This window comes from Meriones unguiculatus, chromosome 12 (assembly GCF_030254825.1).
Source record: "Meriones unguiculatus strain TT.TT164.6M chromosome 12, Bangor_MerUng_6.1, whole genome shotgun sequence".
NCBI lineage: Eukaryota > Metazoa > Chordata > Mammalia > Rodentia > Muridae > Meriones > Meriones unguiculatus.
The window spans coordinates 86,146,707-86,169,839 of record NC_083360.1 but is presented as its reverse complement, the minus strand read 5'-3'; the positions used below and the strand labels follow the sequence as shown (position 1 = coordinate 86,169,839).

The 23,133-nt window shown below is 47.7% G+C and overlaps 1 protein-coding gene and 1 non-coding gene across 2 annotated transcripts in view; both read left to right on the top strand.

Annotated features, from left to right (window-relative positions):
* The window catches only part of Scp2 (sterol carrier protein 2), a 66,636-nt gene extending 47,221 nt beyond the window's left edge, over positions 1-19,415 (top strand). The window contains exons 13-16 of the mRNA XM_021661108.2: positions 1,493-1,595; positions 7,265-7,394; positions 15,868-15,947; positions 18,469-19,415. Coding sequence (XP_021516783.1) covers positions 1,493-1,595; positions 7,265-7,394; positions 15,868-15,947; positions 18,469-18,564 — 409 coding nt within the window. The 3' untranslated portion in view covers positions 18,565-19,415. The remainder of the gene's footprint in view (positions 1-1,492; positions 1,596-7,264; positions 7,395-15,867; positions 15,948-18,468) is intronic.
* A 1,250-nt stretch (positions 19,416-20,665) lies between these two features.
* LOC132646956 (U6 spliceosomal RNA) lies at positions 20,666-20,771 on the top strand. The gene has a single exon (XR_009585278.1). It is a non-coding gene; the product is annotated as a U6 spliceosomal RNA (small nuclear RNA).
* Positions 20,772-23,133: the final 2,362 nt, after the last annotated feature.

Here is a 23,133-nt window from a genome sequence, read left to right as displayed (position 1 = left end):
GAGCGAGGGGAGAAAGAGGGAAAGAAGGAGCGTACTGGGGGATGGGGAAAGGAGAAGGGGAAGGAAGGAGCGACGATGGGAGTGGATGTTTTCTTTCCTCTCTGCCTTCGCCAGCCTCTGCGGGTCTGTCAGAGGAATTATCTAACAGCTGCAGCTGAGAGTTGACTGTTTCCTCAGACCTGGCACTTGGGCTCCTGTGGCCCACGACAGTTGTGGCTGTTCCTGTTTTCCATGGGCTGCACACTTCAAGATGCTTCTACACAGGCTCTTGTTTGAATTCCACGAAGTCGTGGGCACCGTCCCTTCTCTCCCTCCCGCTGTGCAGTGCGATGACATCAGCCCTTTACTCAGAATCCTACTGCTTGTGCATGGAAGATGCACTTTAGGAGCTGTGTTGATAATGCCACATCAGGCCATTATCAGTGGGTGTCTTCTGGGAACGTTATCTTCTATCACATGTGAAAGGGAATCCAGTCCAGCCGTGCTGCGCCCCACCGCCTCACCTACTTCCTTGTCATTCAGCTCTGATTGCCATTATCTCGCTTGGGTGATTGCAGTAGGCCCTTAGTTGTTCTCCCTGCCTTCCGGCTCGTCTCTTTAAGGTCCATTTTCTAGCTGACAGCTAGACTTGTTTTTCAAGACATAGCTTAGATCATGCGCCAGTGTTCTGATTATATTTAGAGTTGATACTCAGGGCATTGGTTTGTCTATTTGTCTGTTTTGTTTTTGTGATGAGGATCTGACCCAGGGCCCTTACCCATGCTAAGCACATGTTGTACCCCTGAGCTACACTCTGAACTTTAAAACTGAAATGTGAGGGGCTGGGGGCACTGTAGTGCCAGGGTGCTTGGCTCGCATGCCTAAGAGCCTCTAGTCCATCCCCAGCACTACAAACAAATGAATAGGTAAACTGACAAGACGAAAACATAGAAACAAAACCCACTAACCCCGTTAGCAAGGCCTGGGAGACCCCTGTTCTGTTCTCTGCCCCTTAGTTTCTTCCAGCGTTAGTTTCCTTGTATTTTTCCCTTTCCGCCTTTAAACCCAAGTTCCTGCAGGCTGGTGTTGGCTTCCGCACCATAACTTTTTGTGGGGCTTGTGCATTCAGTAGCTGAAGGGGAAATGTAAGTATTACCTCCCTAGAGGGGCTTTCCCTGACTGCCATCTGCAGTAGATGCCCCCTCAGGTCCCCTCTCTCCAGCCACTTAGCTGGTTCTTTTCTTAAGGTAACTGGATGCCCTTTCTTTCTTTTTCTTGTTAATGGTCTCTCTGGCATGTAAGTTTCATGCGGGTAGCTTCACCGTGTGAGAGAACTCAGTATTTGTTGTGGGGTGGGAGTTGGGGAATTGTTTTGTGGACTTACTAAAGATGTTCTTGAGATCTGAGTTGCACCATCTCTGTTCTTGGGGCTCTCTGAAAGCTCCTGTTACCTAAATGTTGAAAACCCAAGCACTTCTGTGACCCCCAGAACTGACACTGATTCCTTCCACAGCTCCTTCAGAACACACCAGATTTCGGCTGCTCCCACCAGCTCTGCAAGTGATGGGTTCAAGGCCAATCTTGTCTTTAAGGAGATCGAGAAGAAGCTTGAAGAGGTGAGAGCGTAAATGAAACATTACCGAAGACCAGGGCCTGGGCTGGGAGGCAAAGGGTTTCTTACATGTTAGAACCTGACACCCTCATACAGACATCGCATGCAGGCAAAACAGCAGTGCAAATAATGAAAACCTGCCATGTCTAAATTCAGTAACAATATGTTATTTAAAAATAAGTAAATCCTTTAAAAAAGAAAACTGTCAAAATTTACCAATTGTACCACTTAGAGAGTTCACTAAAGTGTTAACATGGTATCATTTTATTTGTCACCCCTCATCATATGTATAAACCAGGATTTTACATAGCCAAGACCCTATGATACATGATGGGTTTTTGTATTACACATGAAAATCTATTTTTATGTACTCTAACTAGTTACTTAAAATTGTTTTTCTTACATTTATTTATGTGTATGGGTGTCTTGTCAGCATGAACTGGAATTATACGTGTGTGTGTGTGTGTGAGAGAGAGAGAGAGAGAGAGAGAAAGAACTACCATGTGGATAGCTGGAAGTTCAACCCAGGTCTCTGTAAGAATAAGTGGAGTTTTTGCTTTTTTTTTTTAAAGGTTTATTTATTTACTTAATGTATATAGGTGTTTTGTCTGCATGTGTATCTGTACACCAGAAGAGGGCATTAGATCTGTGGGACTGCAGTTATAGATGGTTGGGAGCCACCATGTGGGTGCTGAGAATTGAACCCAGGACCTCTGGAAGAGCAGCCAGTACTTTTAACCATTGAGCTATCTCTCAACACACCCATAATTAGTTCTTGGTCAATAAATGACATACAAAGGCAATTTTTTTAAAAAGCTACTCATAGGCAAGATTAGGTATTTATTTCATTGTTTGAAATGTAGAAGTCTCTTGGGACCTCACTATTGATTTTATATTTTCAACCAAACCAGACACAGTTACAGCCACAATTGAAATTCAGATCACACGTCTGAGAAGGTGATTAAAGTAGACTGAATGAAACAAAAGCAATCAAGGCTTTTTAGGCTGGTGTTTCACTCCTGTTAAAGCCACAGAGGGAAAGGCAAACACTGGGTACATTTCAGAAGTTCCTGTTCTGTGGCTAGTGTGCTTTGCCAGGGTTCCAGGGTTTCCACAATGATCAGCAGCCTTCTGGGGCAGGAGCAGAGCCAGGCTGATGGGCCCCGGCTTAGCACTGGGATGGGAGCCGCACGACTGTTAGGCTGCCGTCGTGGGGGATGACGTCATTCTGTTTTCACCTGTAGTATGTGCTATGGCCGTTTATATAGGCCCTTCACATGCTCTTAGTACATTGCACATATGCACCATAATTTATTTAATTGGCCTCTTATGATGGCTGTCAGATTGTATTTAAATTTTGCAAGTGCAACATTCCTGTAAATTCCCTTTTGTACTAACTAGTTTAAATAATTAAAGGACAGAATTAGGTAGTCAAGTGTGCACATTTTACGTTTTAGTGTACTTGCCAGACTCCCACCAGAGAGGATAATCGTCTGCAGGCTTACTAACGGCTCAAGAGAATAACTGCTTTTTCCCTCTGCTTCCTGCCTTCTCCAGGACTGTATTGGCTTATATAAAAGTCTCTGCCAGCCTCATCAGAAAAAGATAGCTCACTGCTACGTTTTGTTTTTAAAGATTTATTTATTTTTTATGTATATGAGTGTTCTTTCTGCACTTACATCTGCCAGAAGAGGGAATCAGTTCACATTAGAGATGGTTGTGAGCCATCATGTGGTCGCCGGGAATTGAACCCAGGACCTTTGGAAGAGCAGACAGTGCTCTTAACCACTGAGCCGCCTCTCCAGCCCCACTGCTATGCTTTGAATGCCTTTCACTATTGAGTGTCCACAGTAAAGTGAGGAACTCTATGAGGACTTGGTTCAAAGGTCACGTAAGAAGATTGGGTTAGAGATTACCTCTGTGTAGGCAGGGAGGCAGGATCTGTCATTGAGGACTTCCTTACTGGCGTTAACAAAGAGGTGCAGTTTCGGGTTTGCAGTGTGCTTTTAGCTGTGCAAGCTTATGCATCTTGCTCTCATTTTAATTCTGTGCCCCTTCATAACCTCACCCCTGGTCTGTTTTTTCCTTCCCACGATTGTCAGTTTCCTCAGTGTTCGCAGTGCTAGAAAGTGAAAGTCTGGACGCTTTGTCACTGAATGCATTTTCTGCCTTAGCGGAGGCAACCTAGCGAGAGGTCTTATTTCTGCCTTTGTCGTCCTTAGCGGTGCTCCACTGGCGTTCTTTGAATTCTGGCCTCATTTGTTGTCCTCTTGCGTTTACAGCAGCACCCACTCCCTGACCTTCGTCCACTGAGAGAGCACTCTAAGAGGCACTTCTTGGTGGTAATGGTCTCTCTCCAGTTTTGTAACTGTGTTTTTCTCTTTTAACTCTTACCTGCTTTCACTCCCATTTCAAATGAAAATGTTTTGTTGACTGCAGAGTGTGGGTTTTCTAAAAGGGTCAGTTGTTCTCCAGAAGGAACAGCCAGTGCAAATTCATTTACATCTGTCTTAAGCAGTGGGAGGGAAGGGGGAGGCTTTGGCATTTAGAAGGTAGAACTTGTAGATGCTTGCTGGGATTTTCCTGCTGTAACTCCCTGGTGTCTTCTGCTGGCTGAGTCTCGAGGCACTGTGCAAGCAGACAGACAGACACACCTGGAAGTGTCATCCACGGGCTTGTGTCCGATCCTTAGCGCTGAGGGGAAATGTCCCTGTGACTGCTGAGAAAGAAGATGCAGACTAAATACTAAGGACAGCTGCTTTGCTGAAGGACTCGTGGCTGCTTCCTGGTAGGCTGGAGGGTAGTAACTCTAAGAAAAGGCTGAGCACGCCCAGTGGACCGACTAAACCCGGTAACAATCAGTAGTGAGGGTGCAGAGGAATTTGAACCCCCATTCACTGCTGGTAGAGTTCGCTGGCTGGCCAGTCCAGCTGCAACATTGAGCTCCAGGCCCAGCGAGAGGCCTCGGCTCAAGAACGTGGAAGCTGGCGCAATCCCAGCACTCGGGAGGCAGGTGGATCTCTGTGAGTTTGTGGCCAGCCTGGTCTACGTAGAGAGTTCCAGGACAGCCAGGGCTACATAGAGAGACCCTGCCTCAAGAAAAGCAAAAAAAAAAAACAAAAACCAAAAATAAATACAAATAAAAAAGAAACAAAGTGGAAAGACGTCGGTCTGTGGCACCTGTGGTGTGCCTGCATGTGTGAACACCCCTTCCTCCGTGTGTACACATGCATGCACCATAGACACACATCCACACACGTACCACAAAAACACACATAGATAAACAAAGAAGCCACATTCGCTGGGAAATTATCTGACCAGAGGAGAGAGGTACTAGGTGATACCCATCCAGCATGAGCCTTGAGAACATGCTAAGGGAAACAGGCTACTCACAAAGAGCACGTGCCCTGTGGTTCTGTCACGGGAAATGTTCAGGATGAGCCAGTTTGTAGAAACAAAATAGGTTTGTGGTCTTCAGAAGCTAGTGTCAGAAAATGACAACTGACTGCAGGCGGGAGTAAGGGGAGGAGGGCGTCAGTGTTGCGCACTCACGTCAGTTGCTCTCCCCGCCTCTGAGTACTTGCCTGACGGCAGTGTGAGGAGAGAACGGTTGATTTGGGCTCAGGGTTTAAGAAAGGCGTGGTCTGAACACGTGGGAAGGCATGGTGGCAGGAGGTGAGTCACCACGCCCGCAGCCGGGAGCTTCTGGCAGAGAGGGAAGTGCAGCCGGTCAGTGACCCCCCGCACATGGGACGGGGCCGCCCACACCCAGGGTGGGGTCTCAGTTAAACCTCTGGAAATGCACCCACAGACAGCAAGGTGTGTCTCCCATATGATTCTAAATCCTGTCAAGTTGATACTGAAGATTAACTGCCATACGCATCTTTAGAGTATACTAAAAAAAGGTGCCAGATTGTGTACTGGGAAAGAGTACATATAGGGCCTGCAGTCTACCTTAATTGTACCATGTGTAACACACCACACACACACAGACACACATGTAAAAAAGATTTTTCTGTATAGAAAAAGAAAAGGCAAACCACGTGTTACGGGTGACTCATTCTTCCGTCGCAGCATGAGGGAGGCAGAGGCAGGCTAGGAAAGGCCCCCTCCTCTGGATTAGGGTGTCACCGCGCAGCGTAGGTTGGCCTTGAACTCACTGTAGCGCTCAGGCGGGCCTCCTGCTTCAGGAGGACTGCAGGCATACGCCGTGGCCGCCGACACCCCCACCCACTGGATTCAGACCGCCTCTCTGCAGCCCTGGCTGTTCCCGATTGCTTGTGTACACCAGGCCAGCCTGGAACTCAGATTCATCTGCCTCGGCCTCCTGAATGTCAGGATACAGGAACCCACTGTTAAAATCATGTATAGAGGAAAAGGATGGAACTCACACCAGTACGATTTTTCTTTACATGATAAGATTAGAAATGATTTGTATTTTCTTCTTTTTGCTTATCAGTATTTGCTGATTTTTCTACAGTGAACATGTTTCTTCCTTAAAGAAAAAAGATTTCAAAAAAGTAATTGTGCTCCTTTTGGTTTTCTTTTTTAAAATTTGCTTTTGAATTAGTTTATTTCACGTGTATGGGTGTGTTTGCCTACGTGCATATCTGTGCACCATGTGTGTGCCTAGTGCCCATGGAGACCAGAAAGGGGTTCGGATCCCCAGGAACTGGAGTTACAGAGGTTGTGAGCCACTATGGTTGCTTGGAATCGAACCTGGATCCTCAGGAAGAATAGTCACTTTTAACCACTGAGCCTCCTGTCCTGCTAACCTGACTTTTTTTTTTAATTAGAAGTTTTATTTACTGTTATTCTGTGTCTGGGTGCATGATGTGTGTATGTGCACACGCAAGTGTGCATGTTTACGTGTGTGTGTGTGTGGCCAGTAATGTCTGCTATGATCTATGGGGGACAGAATAAACTTTGGCGCTGTTCTCTCCTTCTGCCTTTATAATGGGTTCTGGGGATTAAACTCAGGTCACAGGCAAACACAGAGCCGTCTCGCCAGCCCCTGCTTTTCTTTAGGGCAAGGTGCATGTGCCCTTGTCCTCTTTCACTGTCCCCCGTGCCAGGAGCTCCCGTGTCCCTGTGCTCCCTCTGATTGGATGCTTTTGCCACTGCAGTGCAGAGTCCTGGCAGGCTGCGTTGGTCTGATCCCTCGCTGCTGTAATCTTGGTGCCTAGAACAGAGTCTGGGACAATGAAGTTTCAGGAAGATGAAGAGAACAGAGTGAGAATAAAGTGGGAAGCAAAGAGGAAGGAAGAGAGAAGGGAAAGCCATCTGCTAGAGATTGCTGTGACATTGTCTGTGCTGGGCCACTGCATTCCCAAGATACAAAATCAAGAGGCAAATGGAATATTTTTTTACATAGCTCTTTATACTAAGACAGGAATTAAACTTTCAAAGACAGCTCTGGTTTCAGAGTCACTTTAAGTCTTCATTGTGGAGAACCAAAATTAGAAGTCACCCCTTCTTTCCATCCGTAAAGCTGCTTTTCAGAGTTGACAGATGGGGAATTGTTGCTGGTTTCCTTCCGACTTCTGAGTAAATATCCTATCGGTGTTTGGGGACTCTGCCATCCCAGCTGCTCATGTCATGTCACGTTTAAATACGTATTTAAAGCCAAAGGAGGGGACTGAAGGTAATTCCCGGTGTTACTTCTGCTTCCAGGAAGGGGAACAGTTCGTGAAGAAGATCGGTGGGATTTTTGCCTTCAAAGTGAAGGACGGCCCTGGGGGCAAAGAAGCCACCTGGGTGGTGGATGTGAAGAATGGCAAGGGGTCCGTGCTCCCCAACTCAGGTCAGTGCCACAGCGACTCTCACAGCGCAGTGATGAGTCACGAGAGCTTCAGCTGGGAAGCTAGAGTCTGCCCGGGTGTCCCCACAGAGGCCTGTGGTAGACGTTACTAGTCCTTGAAAAAAACTGTTCAATCCTTGGGAAGATGTCGGTTCTGACCATCCCCTCCAAAGCTGGGGACTCCACACAAGAGATACCTGTCTTGGACTGGACTCCAAAACATCTTGCTTGGGTTTCTGGCCCTGTCACTCCGATTCTGACCTTGGTCTAGTTACTAAACCTCGCTGAGTGTCATAGTTAGGGTTCCATTGCTGTGATGAAACAAAGGGACCAAAAGCAACCTGGGGAGGAAAGGGTTTGTTTCACTCACAGGCCATATAATAGTTCATCATTAAAAGCAGCGAGGTCAGGAACTCAGACAGGTCAGGACCCTGGAGGCAGGAGCTGATGCAGAGGCCATGGAGGAGTCTGCTGACTGCCTTGCTGCCTGTGGTAGTTCAGTTTGCTTCCTTATAGAAGCCAGGAGCACCAGCCCAGGGCTGTGCCACCTACAGTGGGCTCCACCACATGAATGAGTAGTTAAAATGTCCTACAGGGCTGCCTACAGCCTCAGAAAATGGTCTCTGGGAGCCATTTTCTTAATCTAGGTTTCTTCCTCTCAAGACTCCTGTAGCCAGCACTCTAAGCTTTGCTCTGACCAGTAAACGGCCATAAATATTGCCTGTTTCATAGAGTCCATGTGGGGCTTGAGCAAGTCCCCTCCTGATTCGCCTGAGGTCACATTGTCCAGGGCATGGTAGATGGCCTGGGAGATCTGGCTGGGCTCACCAGCTCCACTTCCTCTCAGCCAGTTCTTTCTTGAACTCACTCCAGCCAGCCTTTGTCCTTATTGCTCCCAAATTCTTTCTTGCCAAGGTTCCTAGTGATTGGCACTTTGCTAGCCGTAGTAGTTAATTCCAGCCTTCATATCACATGACCAGGGTTTGTTTGTTTTTTTGTTTTTTTTTTCTTAATTTATTCACTGGCTGCACATTTGGGCTTGTATTTAATTTCTCCATCTCCTAAGTTCTAGGCGTCGGAGTGTTGCAAGGCTTAGTTCTGGTTCATTCACTCCCTGGAGAGCTCGTGTAGCCTCGTGTTTTAAAAACAATTTGCTGATGACTCCGAGGTTTGTGTGTTCTCCGTGGATGCACCACTGGATTCGGAGGTGTCTGCATAGCTGTCTAGCTGACAATCGTTGGAGGACGCCTGTCTTGGGGCATTTCCACTGCTATAACAAAAGCTCACAGGCTGGGTAAATCAGGAACACAGTAAGTTTAGTTGGCTCCCATTCTTGGAGGCTGGAAATCCAACACAGAGCAGCTGCGTCTGCTGTGAGGCTTTCTTACTCTGCTCTGAGGCAGTGGGAGGGCAAGGGACGTGGGCCAAGCAGGAGAGGAGGATGGGAGCTGAACTCCATCATTTCTTCAGGAGCCTGGTCCCAAGGTAAGGGAATCTATCGCTGAGGGCAGAGCCTTTATGGCCCTCAACCCCTTTAAAAGGCTTTGCCCCTTAATTCTACCACACTAGAGTAGTTTTTAATGTGTTTTAGAGGGCACATTAAACCATGGCACCTCCTGACATATCTGAAGGCGTGTATGAAACAGAACTCTGGGCCCCTCTCTCCGTCCTGTGGTCTGCCCTCTTAGTAAGTCCTGTTTTCTTAGTTCCTCAGTCAAGAGCTCTGACATCGTGCTCAGCCCTTCTCCTTGTACTCCGTAGTCTAACTCACCAGCGATCCTGTTTTCTGCTCTGTCCCACTGGACCTGGGCTTTGTTTCCCTGCTCCTGTCCTTCTCCCTCCCAGTTCTTTAGACAGCAGCCTGACATTCAGAAGCCAGAGTCAGACTTGTATCCTTTGCTGCTCACAGCCTCCTTCAGTTCCAGTAGAATCGGTTCTTGCTGACACTCCTCCGGCCAGCTGCTGTTGCTGTGTTGTCCTTGCTTTAGTGACTGGCCCCTGGCTGGCGTGAGCATGGCGTGCTCTCATTTCAGAACTGCTGTCTGTTCTGTCTGCCTGGGCTGTCTTCGGCAGAGATCTTCACCGCTTGATCTTTGCCTCTTTGCCCTTCCCTAAGCATGCTTACGCTGCTCCCTGCCTTGCCTTTCTCTATGGTGCTTCTTGCTCTCATTGTTTGCTGCTCACCCCCCTCCCCCAGAGTGATTCTGTGAGGGCAGAGCTTTTTGTCCGTTAGGCCTCTGCTGCATTCCTGGTGCTTCAAGTAGCACCTGGCCCGTGGTAGGCCCCCAGAGATGTGAGCAATGCACAGAGGAAGGAACAACTGACACTCATGCAGCAGCCGTGTCGTCTGGCAGAGTTCTCCTGCTGGAGAGGGCCTGGCAGAATTTACGAAGATGAAGGGCTGGGGCCAGCTTACTGGAGATTTAAATGCCATGGTAGGAGGTTGGAGAGATGGCTTAGGGGTTAAGAGAACTGGCTGCTCTTGCAGAGGATTCAGGTTCAATCCCCAGCATCTATTATGGTGGCTCACAAACTGGTTAAAACTCCAGTTTCACGGTATCAGACACTCTTTTGACCTCTGCAGTCACCAAGCACATATGTGGTACACAGACATAGGTGCAGCCCAAACACTCAGATGCATAAAAAAAATAATTATTTTTTAAACTGAAAAATAAACACCAGGATAGGAACTTCGAAAGCTATTTGATGTGATCATTAAAGCTTTGTTTGTTTGTTTGTATTTTGAGGTTTCTCTGTATAACCCTGTGTGTCCTGTAATTGTAAACCAGACTGGCCTCAAACTCAGTTCCACCTGCCTCTGCCTCCCAGGCGCCGGGGTTCCAGGTGTGGGCCACCACACCAGCCTCCTTAAAGCTTTTTAAGACAAGGGAAAGAGCCCGTCCTAGAGGGTGCACCTGGTACCTGTGGCTGCACTGGCCAGTTTCCCGGGCTGCGAGGACATCAGAGCAAAGATTTGTTTCACTCACATTGTCAAGAGTAGCCGGCGCCGTTGCGGCTGGGCGTACGTGATGAGGGGCAGCACGTGGAGGGAGGGCGCTCACCTCATGTCAGCCAGTACTCAGAGAGCTGGGAACATACATACCCTTCGGAGGCACGCCCCGGTGAATGGCTTCCTCTGGTCCGGCCCCCTACCTCCTAGCAGCCCCTTCAGCTGTGAACTCATCCCCAAAAAACTTGGGGAGTTGGAGCCCTCGAAGCCCCGGCCACCTGGTCAGTAGTGCCGCCATCTGGGGCACAAGCCTTGTCACGTGAGCTGGCAACACTTCACACCTAAGCCGTGTTGAGCCTGATAAACTGGAAGGGAGCCAGTGAGGCCACAGAGAGCGTTTAGGAGCGTGGTGTCCCCACAGTCTAAGGGACAGCTTGGTGTGGCAGAGAGCCAGGTGGTTGCCAGGAGTGTTCTGCTGAGGGGACCTGGCGACTGTGCAGAGGGAAGAGGTGTGTTGCCGATGGTGACGCTTTGGTAGACATCTGCCTGCCTCTGCCTCCCAAGTCCTGAGATTAAAGGCACAGGCATATCCAACAGTAGTGACAGTTGAAAAAAATGTTGATAGTTACTTCGAATTGTATCTCCTGACACATGTTAAGGCAGTTTTAAAAACCCTCTTGTGGCGTTCTGGTTAGTTGCTTATTTGGTCACGAAAGATGGTTTGCTGATAGAAGGCTGTTGAATGATGTCAGAAAAGCCTTGCTCCCTCTACCTCCATGTGCCCTCCATCCGGCTCCCGACCTGAATAGGGCTAACCTGGAACAGAGTAATTTCTGCTAAACCTGATACCTGTTGGCAGCCAGGAGTCAAGCTGAGATGGGGGCTTAGCCTGTGAAAGCTACCACTGGGGACTGGCAGCTCCCCTTACACCACCAACAAATGCCCATTTGTTAGATATTAGCTACCTTAAAGCCTCCGTAACACGGCCTAGTTTGAACTGGCATTATGAGGAGAATTGCTAGTTCTCCTGGTGTGTACATATCGTCAGGAGTTGTGTTACTGTTAAAAAGTAAATTTAGACGTGTATTTTGTTCGGAGCGATATACAAGTGATTATGTTAAACACTCGTAAATGTGTTTTCCACGGTCTTTTCTTGCTTCTCAGATACTTTTTGTTACCTTCTCTATGAGCGCCTTCTCTCTCTTGACTTCTTTGAAACAACTTAGCTGTTCCAGAAACCACTTCTAAAGTGACATGCTATTTCTTCATCCCTTCCTTCTGCTCTCAGCCACTGAATCCTCACTCTGGCTCTTTACAGACAACAGGGTAGAGGAAGAAGGTAGTGGGTCTCCTGCCCCCGGCAACATTAGGATGAGCCTTTGGAGGCTCTCCATGCTGGGTTCAGACCTTGGGCCCGTCTCTCCGGCAAGATGCATTCCTTTCCCTGCAGCTGTCTGCTCTCGAAAGTGGGCGAGGGTGGTTTCTGTTGTGGGAATGGACAGGATATGGCAGCGTGAGGCAGCCAGCACCGTCAGATTTCGAGAGTTACCGTCTACTCTCCAGGCAGTATGATAATGCTAACCTTTCCCAGCTACATAAGCTTCTCCGTTGTGTGATCTGACCTCTTTCACCTGCACAGGGGTTTTCTAAAGTTCAGAGCGGGGTCCAGGAGGGAGTGCTCGGCATGGCGAGAGCTCAGGAAACGCAGTCACTACAGAGCAGTCACCTGCCTCTGCTCCAGGGTCCTTTCTGGAAAGAGCAGAATCAGGCTCAACTGTCTCCATCACATAGCTCCCCTGCCCCACCTACTCCTTGATATTATGTATTTGCAGTAGGGTTTGATTTTCTAGACAGCAAATCACCTTGATTTTTAAAGTTTCAGACCTTTCTCCCCATAACTGAGAGAAAATTTCGATAGCAGCTGCAGTGGAATGGCCATTGACTGTCAGTCCCTAAATTGTGAAACCTACCGTGAAAGCCTCTCCATCTTGCTCTAGTTATTTAGTACTGTGCATGTGTCTTTTTTTTTCCCCTCCTCTGCTTCCTCCTATTTATTTTATTTTTTTATTTTTATATAGAATCTCAGTTTGCCTAGTTCTTCTGGAATCCATTGGGTAGACCAGGCTGGACTCTGCCTCTCACATGCTAGAATTAAAGATGTGTGCCACCATGCCAGACATCTTTTTTGTTTGTTTGTTTGTTTGGTTGGTTGGTTGGTTGTCTTTTCAAGACAGGGTTTCTCTGTGTAACAAAGCCCTGGATGTCCTGGAAAACTCTTTGTAGACCAGGCTAACCTCAAACTCACAGAGGTCTGTGTGCCTCTGTCTCCCAAGTGCTGGAATTAAAGGTGTGTGCCACCACAACGGGCAAGGCATCTTTTTTTTTTTTTTTAAGAAAATGTTTTTTCTTCTTTATTATGTGCTTATGTGTCTTTCTGTGTGCGCATGCACATGTACAGGGACCTGAGGAGCCCAGAAGAGGACACTGGGTCTCCTGGAGGTGGACTTCCAGGCAGCTTTGAGCCTCCTGGCCTGGTGCTGGGAGCTGTAAGAGCAGCACACACTGAGTCGACTCTCTAGCTCTCCTGTCTTTTAGAGACAGGGTATTGCTGTGTACCCCAAGCTGGCTTTGGTTCTCACAGGCTCGCCGGGCTTGCTGGGCAGTGATGGGAGGATTTATCCAGTGTGGGCAGTCTTCCTGCCTCAGTCTTCTGAGTGCTGGAATTACAGGCACACTTGCCACTCCTGGCCCCTGTCTCTTTCCTTCAGGTCCAGACTGTTCTTTATTTGTGACGTCCTCTTCAGAGGACTTGGGGACACAGCAGTAAACAAGACTGAGGCAGGTCCTGCCCCCTTGAAGTCCCATTCTTTGTACAAATACAGATAGAAAGCAGACACATAGGTAGAAGGTGACTTGGTTTGGGGAAAGGCCAACTTTTATTTGAGCTAACCCCTTATAAGATGAGGAGCCAACTATATTGCACCCGGTTACACTGACTGCCTGAAACACTGACCGCTGAGAAGTTTGATTTCTTAGCGAGTTTGTCTTTTTGTGCTGGACAGTTCTCACTGTCCAAGGTCATGATTGGAAGTTTAACCATGAGGCATGAATCTTTGTCGTCCAGTCTTTTTTTTTCTGTCTTTATACATTGATAATGCCAACACAAATACTTTCAGGACACTAGTTGAGTAATGTACACTTAATATAAAGGGTTAGGAAAAGATGGAGAAATAAGGTGATAGAGCAGCTTGTGTGTCTGTTCCCCCAACACACAAACACATGGCCCCAGTTCTCTCACCTCGTCGAGGAAGTGGTAAATTATGGACCAAGTCTAGCCCACCACCTGTCTACTTGCTCTGCTTCGTTTTGGCTAACATTTATTGAAGTGTAGCGTGCGACAGAGGGCACAGAGCTGAAGTGCTCTCTTGAGGAATGTTTGCAGAATGTACACCTCCCGGCCCAGGACGCTTCAGAATGCTGCTGCATTCCAGCATTCCAAAAGCTTCCCCAAGGCCCCTCCTGTTGCCATCCACCCCAGAAGGAACCCTTGTTCCAAATCCTGTCACCGCAGATTAACTTTTACTTATTTTAGGCACCTGTCAAGGAGATCATCCCATATTTGCTTCTTTTCGGTCTTGGCCTCCTTGCTCAGCATTGTAGAATCCAATAAACTGGCTCTTGGCAGCAGGAGCTCATTTTTACCATGCCTGAACCCCAGCTTTTACTCGTTGTTTGTCTAGCTTGCCTCGCCTTGCTCCCATTTCAGGCCCTTCTGAAGAAAGCTGCTTTGGATATTTTATTGTGTCTTCAGACATTTCTTTGGGGTGGTCGTGTTAAGTTATAAAGTACCTCATAGACAGGGTTTTGCTGTGGTGACCTATTTTATATTCAGCTTTCTCACATTTTTTTAAAGTCATGTCTATCGGTATAATTTATATTCAATAAAATCTAATAAAACAAAACCTTTTAGGCCAGGTCATGCTGGCACGCACCTTTCCCAGAACTTGGGAGATAGAAGCAGGTGGATCTCTGACGCCTTGATCTGGATCTCACAGTAGGAGGAAATCAACTCCTGCAAGCTATCCTCTGCTACAAACACATGATGGCACACATGGGCATGGCTGTGCACGGACATGCATGTGCACATGAATAGACACAATGAATGAATGAATGAATGAATGCAGAAAACGAAAGAACACCCTTTTTTGGGCCCGGCTACTCACTGGGGTGCTTTTGCACTACACAGAATGGTGAATAGTGGCAGAGACCTGGCGACCCACCCTGAAAGCCTAAAATATTTAGTGTCAGATCTTTTATTAAAAAGTGTTGGTTAAGCCAGTCGGTGGTGGCAAATGCCTCTAAAACCAGCACTTGGGAGGCAGAGGCAAGCCTATGGAGCTCTGTGAATTTGAGGCCAACCTGGCCTATAGTTCCAGAACAACCAGGGCTACACAGAAAAACCCTTGTCTCAAAAATAAATAAAAAAATAAAGAGCCTTTCTTTAAAAAAAAAAAAAAGTGTTGGTTAACCCCATATTTAGGTAATTATGTTAATTTTTACTCTTGCAAAAAACAAAGTATGACTTTGATGGCTTGAAGGAATAGACATATTAGCTAGGCTTGGTGGTAGGTACTTGTAATCCCAGTTTGGGGCTAGCCTGGGCTACAGAGTTGGAGGTGCATGTTTCCAGTGGTTGACGACAGCCCAGCTCCATTCTCTGCGTAGGGCTCCATAACACTGTAATCAAGTTCTTGGCCGGGGCTAGGCCCATCTGGGGGCTTGGTTGGTTTCAGCAGCCAAGCTGACCCGGGTGGCTGGTGGCGTGCATGCCCTGTGGCTGTGGGAACGGCAGCTTAGCTGCTCCCAGCTCCACGGAAAGTGTGATCCTCCCTGTGGAAGTTCACGCGCACCGGCTGCTCACATGCGGGCTGATCAGGCCAACACGAGGGCAAGTGTGAGTTTGCCAGCAAGATGGGTGCTTATTTAACATTAAATCCCAGGGATTCCGTGCCAGCACTGTTGGAATGAAGCAAGTTTGGCTGGAGCAAGGCCCAGGTCCTGCTCACACTGGCCCAAGGGGATTATTATGCAAAGGTAGGCAGGCCTCCTGAGGGCCAACCCCGAGCCTGCCAACCACAGTAAAAATAGCGGATCAGTATCTAAGATGACAGTGGTTTCCTTTTCTTCTGCCGTTGAATACTGTTTTTAAGCAAGTAAGTGTGATTGTTGAGGTTTACTGCATCATTTTTGTCACAGGTATAGCACAGGTTTTCAGATCAGTGCATACAGTTTCACCTTCCTGACCGTGGCTGCCTGTGCTCCATGTGAGAACACACCACGCTTTCCTAATTCCTGCTAGTGAACATGGTGGTTACCCTTCTTACACAACTACAACAGAAGTGTCCCCAGCGAATATCCTTGTGCTGCTTCCGCTTTGTCTTGTGCAAGGAGCGGTCTCGAGGCGTGCGTGTCTCTGAACGCCCCCTCTTCTCTTCTCTCCGTCTCTCCCGCACATGTCTGCTCCAGATAAGAAGGCTGACTGCACAATCACCATGGCCGACTCCGACCTGCTGGCTCTGATGACTGGCAAAATGAACCCTCAGTCGGTGAGTACAGTGGGGCTCCTGCCCTGACAAAAGGCAGACACGTGGAGAACATCACCATCTGTGACGAGAGGGGCCAGGGGAGCCTGGGGTAGTTTGAAAGAAAGTACAGAGGCCAGGGAGATAGCTTAACCTATAGAGTGCGTGCCGAACAAGCGTTCGAACCTGAGTTTGGGTCGCCAGCACCTGAGTAATGAACACGTGTGCAGTCCCGGCGCTGTGGACACAGAGGCACGGGAACCCTTGGAGCTCACTGGCCGGCCAGCCTAGCCAACTACTGAGCTCCCGTGGGGGCCTGTCTCAGAAAATAAAGTGCAGAGCAAACTGAGGAAGACACCTGTGTTGATCTTTTTGTATTTGTGACACCCTCTCTCCCTTCTCTCTTCTCTCCCCCTCTCCCCACCCCCGCACATCAAGCACTGCTGGTAAGGTCCCCTGTGCCGTTCCTGGCTTGTGGTCAGCCCACCTGGAGGAAGGAGCAGGCCTCAGGAAGGGCAGAGAGTTAGAAAGGGAGCACTTTAGGGAGGAGAACATGCTGTTGGACACAGACAGGCTCTTTTGTGCCCTTTGTGCCCAAGCTCTTCTTTTTCCTAACCTCTCCTTCCCCGACTGACTTGCTGTTTCTAATCAGCTCCTCCAAGGACTCCCTGAGCTGAGAACAGTCCCTCAGCAGCCCATCACAGGTGCCTAGCACTGGTGACGAGTCTGTCTCTTCCCCATGAGACCCCGAGTGTCACAGAAGACAAGCCACATCCCACTGCTTCTGTTGATTCGAGGACGGCACAGTGCCCGGTGGTTTTAGGTTGTCAAGTTGGGGGTGTGGTTCTCCCTGCTCCCCAGGCTGTCCAGGGTTCGGCAGACTGGATGCGCTGAGCCTTGCATTGCAGGAAAGGAAGCCAAGACCTTCCTCTGTTGTAACCTCATTTTTGTTGTTGTCAATGCTGGTTTAGATTTTGTTTCTGGTATTCTCAGGTCACTCACGATTGAACAAAACTAAACCCGGCTCCTGTCTGTATTCCTTTTTAAGTGGGTTTTCTTGGCGTGTTGCAGTAACGCCCCGACTGAGCGACGTGCCCATGGTGCTTCAGTGCGACACTGGCGCTGACATTACCACCCACAGTCCATTCCAGAAACCTGGACGGGACGGAGGCCACCAGCACAGCAGCTGGCTGCCACCCTCTGCTGTGCACAGCCCTGGCAGAGGGTCACACCTCATATGTCCGCTGCTCTCCTGTAGTTTTATCTATGTACAGGCATTTTTGGGGGGACATGGTATCATCTTATTTTCCTTCAGCACCCGTTAACACCCAGAGGAGCTGAAGATTGAAGCAGCAGACCTTTCTGTTAGGGTGCGAATGGCCTTTCCTTATGCTCAGCACAGCGTTTGACTGGGACTCAGGAAATACAGTGGAAATTCCAATTTCAGTGGTTGGCTCCAGTTGAAACGAAGCAGTGACGTTGCCAGCAGAGAAGCACAGCCCTAGGACACCTAGGGGATAGATTAGCACAGTCCTTAGGCTTGTGTTCTCAGCGGATGGCACTCGTGCTTTCTCCATCGTTCTCTCCCGCAGCTTTCAAAGGAGAAGGTGGTGCTCTGCACCTCTACAGCTGGTTTGTCTTTTTAAATAACGTATGTTAAATATATTGTGTTCTCAGACACCTGACCTTTAAGTCCTCAGACAGAGGGCTCTGTGCCGTATAAGAAGGAAATATTTAGTTTGTCCCTACTTGGGGAAAGAGGTATTAGTTATCCTTACCAGGGGGTGGAAAAACCCGGCATGGCTGCTTGCTTCTGAGACTACCAGGGACTTCTCTCATCCAGCTCTCCTATTTCAGTGACTGAGTTAAAACGCTAAAGTCATAGCAGGAGTCATGCTACACTCCACATTTTGCTACATCTGAGTCTCCCTGGGATTGTGTTACACGGTAAATTTAGTGGAAGTCATGTGATCTAGTCTCAGCCTTGTTAAATGGAACAGTTTGTGGCTCTGCCCTCGCAGTGGCAGAGGCTTCTCCCTGAGCCAGAGTAACAGAACCAGCCCTTCAGGGAGAGCTGAGCAGAGCGAAACCCTCGGTGGAGCGTCACCGTCCCGAGTCCCCAGGCTTTCTGAGTGGGCTTCTTCCCGGCAGCCTTTTGAAGTGCTCACGTCCCGTTTTAAGCCCACATGTAGTGTTTTAAGGACGTTCATCTAGTGTTGATCTGTCTTACCCAGTATCTGAACAAGGCGTACCACAGTTGAGGCAGAGAGCCTCAGCGGAACAACGCAGAGAGCACGAGGAGCCAGATTAACAGAGAGAAGGTATCTGGGAATTCTCCTCCTACTCATGTAGAGAATGGCTGTTCAGAATTCTTCCTTTCGAGGCCTGGTTCTCAATCTGTTCTGGAAAGCTAAAGTCTGTATTTTGTAGAAAGTTGAGGACCTGGATAGATGATCTTAGACCGGAAGAGTCTAGAAACACTAGCAGATGCAGAACAAAACCCACCCACTAACAAATTTTCTTTCTTTCTTTTTATCACTCACAGGCCTTCTTTCAAGGTAAATTGAAAATTGCTGGTAACATGGGTCTGGCGATGAAACTGCAAAACCTTCAGCTCCAGCCAGGCAAAGCTAAGCTGTGACGACCTCCTCGGGACACGGGGTGTAGAGATACACAGGGACACCCACGTCTCACTGTCGGAACTTAGCTAAGTGGGTGTGGCCAATCATGTCTTTCCCGAGCTGGGGTGCACAGGGCCTCGAAGCCTGCCACACTGCTGCTTTGAGGACCTGCATACCACTGCGCATGACAAAGCTACTAAGGCAATGATGGTTTGGGGTAAATTTGAGTTTCAGAATAAAATTCAGAATAGTGAAATCTAAAGACTGTAACAAAGCCTTGTTTTGCTTAGAAATATATATAAGGATCACTGTGCTGAACACTGGTGTGAGAGTTCCCCTTAGGGGAACTGGAGAAGAAACAGACTTCCCTGGTCGACCGCGAGTTAGTGTCTCACACTTAATTACCTGCATCAAGTTCTCACTAATAGTTCTTAAAATAAAACTCCATACTAAGAAAAAAAAACTCAAAACTCTAAAAATGTTCATTTTATGCCATCAGAAACAGTTCCTTTCTTCCCAAATAAAATACGAGAATTATGGTCCGAGCTTAGGTGGGAATTTACAGCTGAACAGAGCTGTTTTTAAAATATTTTTAAAATGGCCATCTTTTTTAAAAAAGTCAGGGTATTAGAGCATTGGATGCTATTGCTAAAAGTCAATGAATAGTTTCCTCCAGAGGCACAGGCTTCAGATTATATAGTTTCTTATTAAGTTTATAAACTCTGAGTTTCACAAGTTTTCTTTTTCATGTGTTTGATTGTCTGCCTTTATCTTCTAGTTTTTCTGATTCTAACACTTTGTTATAACTGGAGGTTTGGGATAAAAATAATGCTTTTGGAAAATTTAAAAGAATTAAAATAGCTCTTCCTGATCTCCTTCGTTTTTACTGTGCGCTGTTTATTGCTCAGTGTTCACTAGGCTGTGGAGCAAAGCAAACGCTGGGGCCTTGTGTCGGCTGGACATTGTCTGCCAGTCGCTCTCACACAGGTGCTGGTTATTGATGGGGAGGCGGCTAGTTTGTGTAGTGGGAAGAGCGTGTGACCAGGAGACCGCCTCTCTCAGGCATGTAATAACTGCTTGTCAGGGCCCTGTTTCCCGAGTTGTTAGAAGAGAGATCTATGTCAGTGGTTCCCTGCAGGGTAGGGATTGGTTGTTTGTTTTTGGAGAGGGCTTTTGAGGTGAAGTCTTACTCTTACGTAATTCTGGCTGGCCTGACCTCTCCACATAGCCCAGGCTGGTCTTAAACTTGTGGTAACCCTCCCGTCTCTGCCTCCTAAGTGTTGGGTTCACAAGTGCACAAGTGTGTGGCACTATGCCCAGAGGTAGGCCCAGCTTTTGTTGTTTCTTTATCCAAAGGAGGTCAGAGGTAAAAAGTCCGGTCGTTTGATTCATTCCAGGTGTTCAAGGTTCTCGTTAGTGCGGTAAGGACCTGTTTAGGTCCCCGAGACCGTCGAGCTTTCCGTGTTCTGTGCTCTGCGCCACATTCGGTGACAGTGCCTGAGGATAAATTAACCAAGACAGTCTGACTCGAAGCCTGTGCTGTGATGGCTGACAGGTTCTGCCCAGCTTCTGCAGTCGGTTTTTCGTTCACTTCCCAAGTATTTGCTGAGCAGCTACGATGTAGAAGGCCCTACAGATAGACGGTACAATGCAGGCCTGGAGATGGCAGTGAGTGCTTGCCCTGCGTCGTTCTCAGTCCAGCCAGGGAGACATTCGAGGAGATGAATAATTATCACAGACTGGAGTTGAAGTACTGTGCAGCAAACAACTAGGGTGCTATGATAGAGGGCTTGCAGGGACAGGCATCTTTGTGATGCTCTTAGAGACATCTGTGAAGTGATTTTTAAACTGAGAACTGAAGGTGAAGAAGGATGCAACTAAGAGAACGTTGAGTTAAAAGGTGGTCTGTTCTAAAACCTGCAAGGGGATCAACGTAAGGAAACTACAGTGAGTCGGAAGACGGGCTCACGATGACAGCAGAAGAGACCCGGAAGCTGAGCTGCTGGGAGCTGAAGGAGCCTTCCCATTTTTGCCACTCTGCTGCTGTCCACCTTGCCATCACAGCAGAGAAAGAAATGGGGCAAAGTGTTCTTCCATTTCTTTGTTCAAAGAAAGTCATGTGTGCTCACTTTGGCAGCACAAACTCTAAATTGGGATGATACAGAGGTGATTAGCATGACCCCTGTGCAAGGAGGACATACAGGTTTGTGACGTGTTCCATTTTTTAAAATCTGTACATCTGTTTTGTATTTTTTATACTCACAATCAAAACTTTTACAAGGATATCAGTAAACTGATTGAAGCAGTTTAGTCTTAGTTGAATAGAAAACAAGAAAGCCACATGTCACATCTAGACCGCACATGTGCCAGGAGAGGATGGAGGTGTGGGGCATCTGTGACCAGATGGTGACCAGAACAAGGACTGAAAGCAGGGCAGTGCCATGGTTTGAGCCCCCGCCTTCATGGTTGTGGGGCAATGCACTGAGCAAAATGGCCGTCTAAATGTCAGGGGGTGGTGGTTTTATCTACTGAGAACTTCCTCCAATCCCACTCCACCCCTCTTTTGAGATAGAGTCTGTGTGTAGTCCTGGCTGGCCTGGGGCTCGCATAGATCCCCACCTGCCTCTGCCCCCTAAGTCCTGGAATTAAACGCATGCATCACTATGCCCAGCTAAGAACCACTAAAATTGAATCCTCTAGAGCTAAGCAGTAACTAAATGAATAGCTATAGGATCATCTAGTGTGACATTCATATATTTGGACAAACCTTGAGGTTGCCCCTACGTAGCAGCTGCTTGCTGAACCCACCGAAGTCCAGAGATGCTACTAACTGGAGAGGTCAGCCGGGTTGGACCTCCCTGTAAATTACTCCATGGGTTGGACCCACACTGGTAAGGATCAGGGGTTTGTACTAAATAGCTGAGGAGGGACCTGAAAGATTTACAGGCTATCAGGAACCACAGCCAAGTCTGGCCAAATTTTAGAGTTTTTCTCAATAGAGAGTTACAAAATCTTCTGGAAAGGTCCGACCCTAGATGTGTCCAGGGACTGCTGTAACAAACAGCTCTTTAATTCTTGGGAAGGACAGAGAACATTGGGCTAGATTTCTGGCCCTGGAGAAGTATGGAGTCTGATTCCATCTGGCTGGATGTTTTATCTGCTATGGGATTTGAGCCAAACTTCTTGAAGAACTATTTTTTAAAAATCCGCAATTTACTGCCCCAAGTGGCAGTCATATAGTCCGTTCTCCTAAGTCTACCCTGCCAGTATTCCAATTACTGTTCTCAGCGGTAGGCAGACATGGCACATGTTTGACCTGTGGTCGCTGTGTGTGTGGCCATAAACATGAAGTACAGTTGGGGACAATTGATTTTTACCATGCTGTTTATTTACACTGCTGGCAAAGAGCTGCGGTGTAGCCCGGTGGCAGGACGCCTTCCTGCCATGCGCAAGGCCCTGGGTTTGATCAGACCACTGCAAAAATAAAATAGGATTAAGAAAATAAGATTAAATTGGGCTGGGGAGGTGGTTAAGATGGTGGGCTGCTCTTACAGAGGAACGCAGTTCGGTTCCCAGCACCAACATGAGACAGACGACAGTTGTCTGAAATTCCAGCCCCTGGGAGAGCCAGTGTCTTCTGGTTCCTTGGGCCCCCGCTCTCCTGTGCACACCCCCCCCCATATATATACATATATATGTATGTAAATATATGTATATATAAAGAAAAGGTTGGGTGAGTTACAGGCAAACGAGAAGCACTGCTTTTCTAATCAGCTGCCCACTGTTAACCCTTTTCCTCCTGCAAGTTATTTTATAATTCACTTTTTAGAATATGGCACCTTCTGTAGCATCAAAGAGGCAGGTCTGTCTCCTCAAGACTGGGTACTTCATTGGGATAGAAATAAATGGACATAAGCGAATGGTTGACTTGGGCAGCTCAGAGAAGCCTTAGGTTTGACAAGATAATACTCAAGGGTGGGGTGTGATGCAAGCTCACACATGTGAGCAAAGGAAAGACCAAGGAACATGGCAATTTGCTTAGTTATTATAAGGAAAGGGAGGAAATACAGGATGAGAAGTGTTGTTGAAGCTAAGTAGAGGGCTAGAGAGTTGGTTCAGTGCTTAAGAGGACCCCAGTTCTATTCCCAGCACCCACATGGTGGCTCATAGCCATCTCTAAGTCCAGTTGGAGGGGCATCTGACCCTGGGTACCAAGTAGATACCTAATACACATATGGGCAGGTAAAAAAGTCGTAAGTTAATAAAATAAACTTTCAGAAAAAGAAAATCAGTTGAACTTCTCAGCAATAAAAACTGGTAGTGAGTGGACTAGAGGCACCAGCCATGGAAGTGCGTTAACCCTGAGGACATCCATTGTGAGACAGGCCTTGGTCATGGCTGAAGGGTCATCTGAACGGGCAACATTCCAGTTTTGAGGACTTCTCCTTTTAAATATTTCTTCTGTGAGCCAGAAGATTTGCTTCTCCTGCTTACTTTTTATGCTTGGACTTGTTCATAACTTTGGAAGAAATGGAGTCCTGAGAAGCTTTCAGGTTTCAGTGTGAAGGTGGCGTGGGGCGTACTGCCTG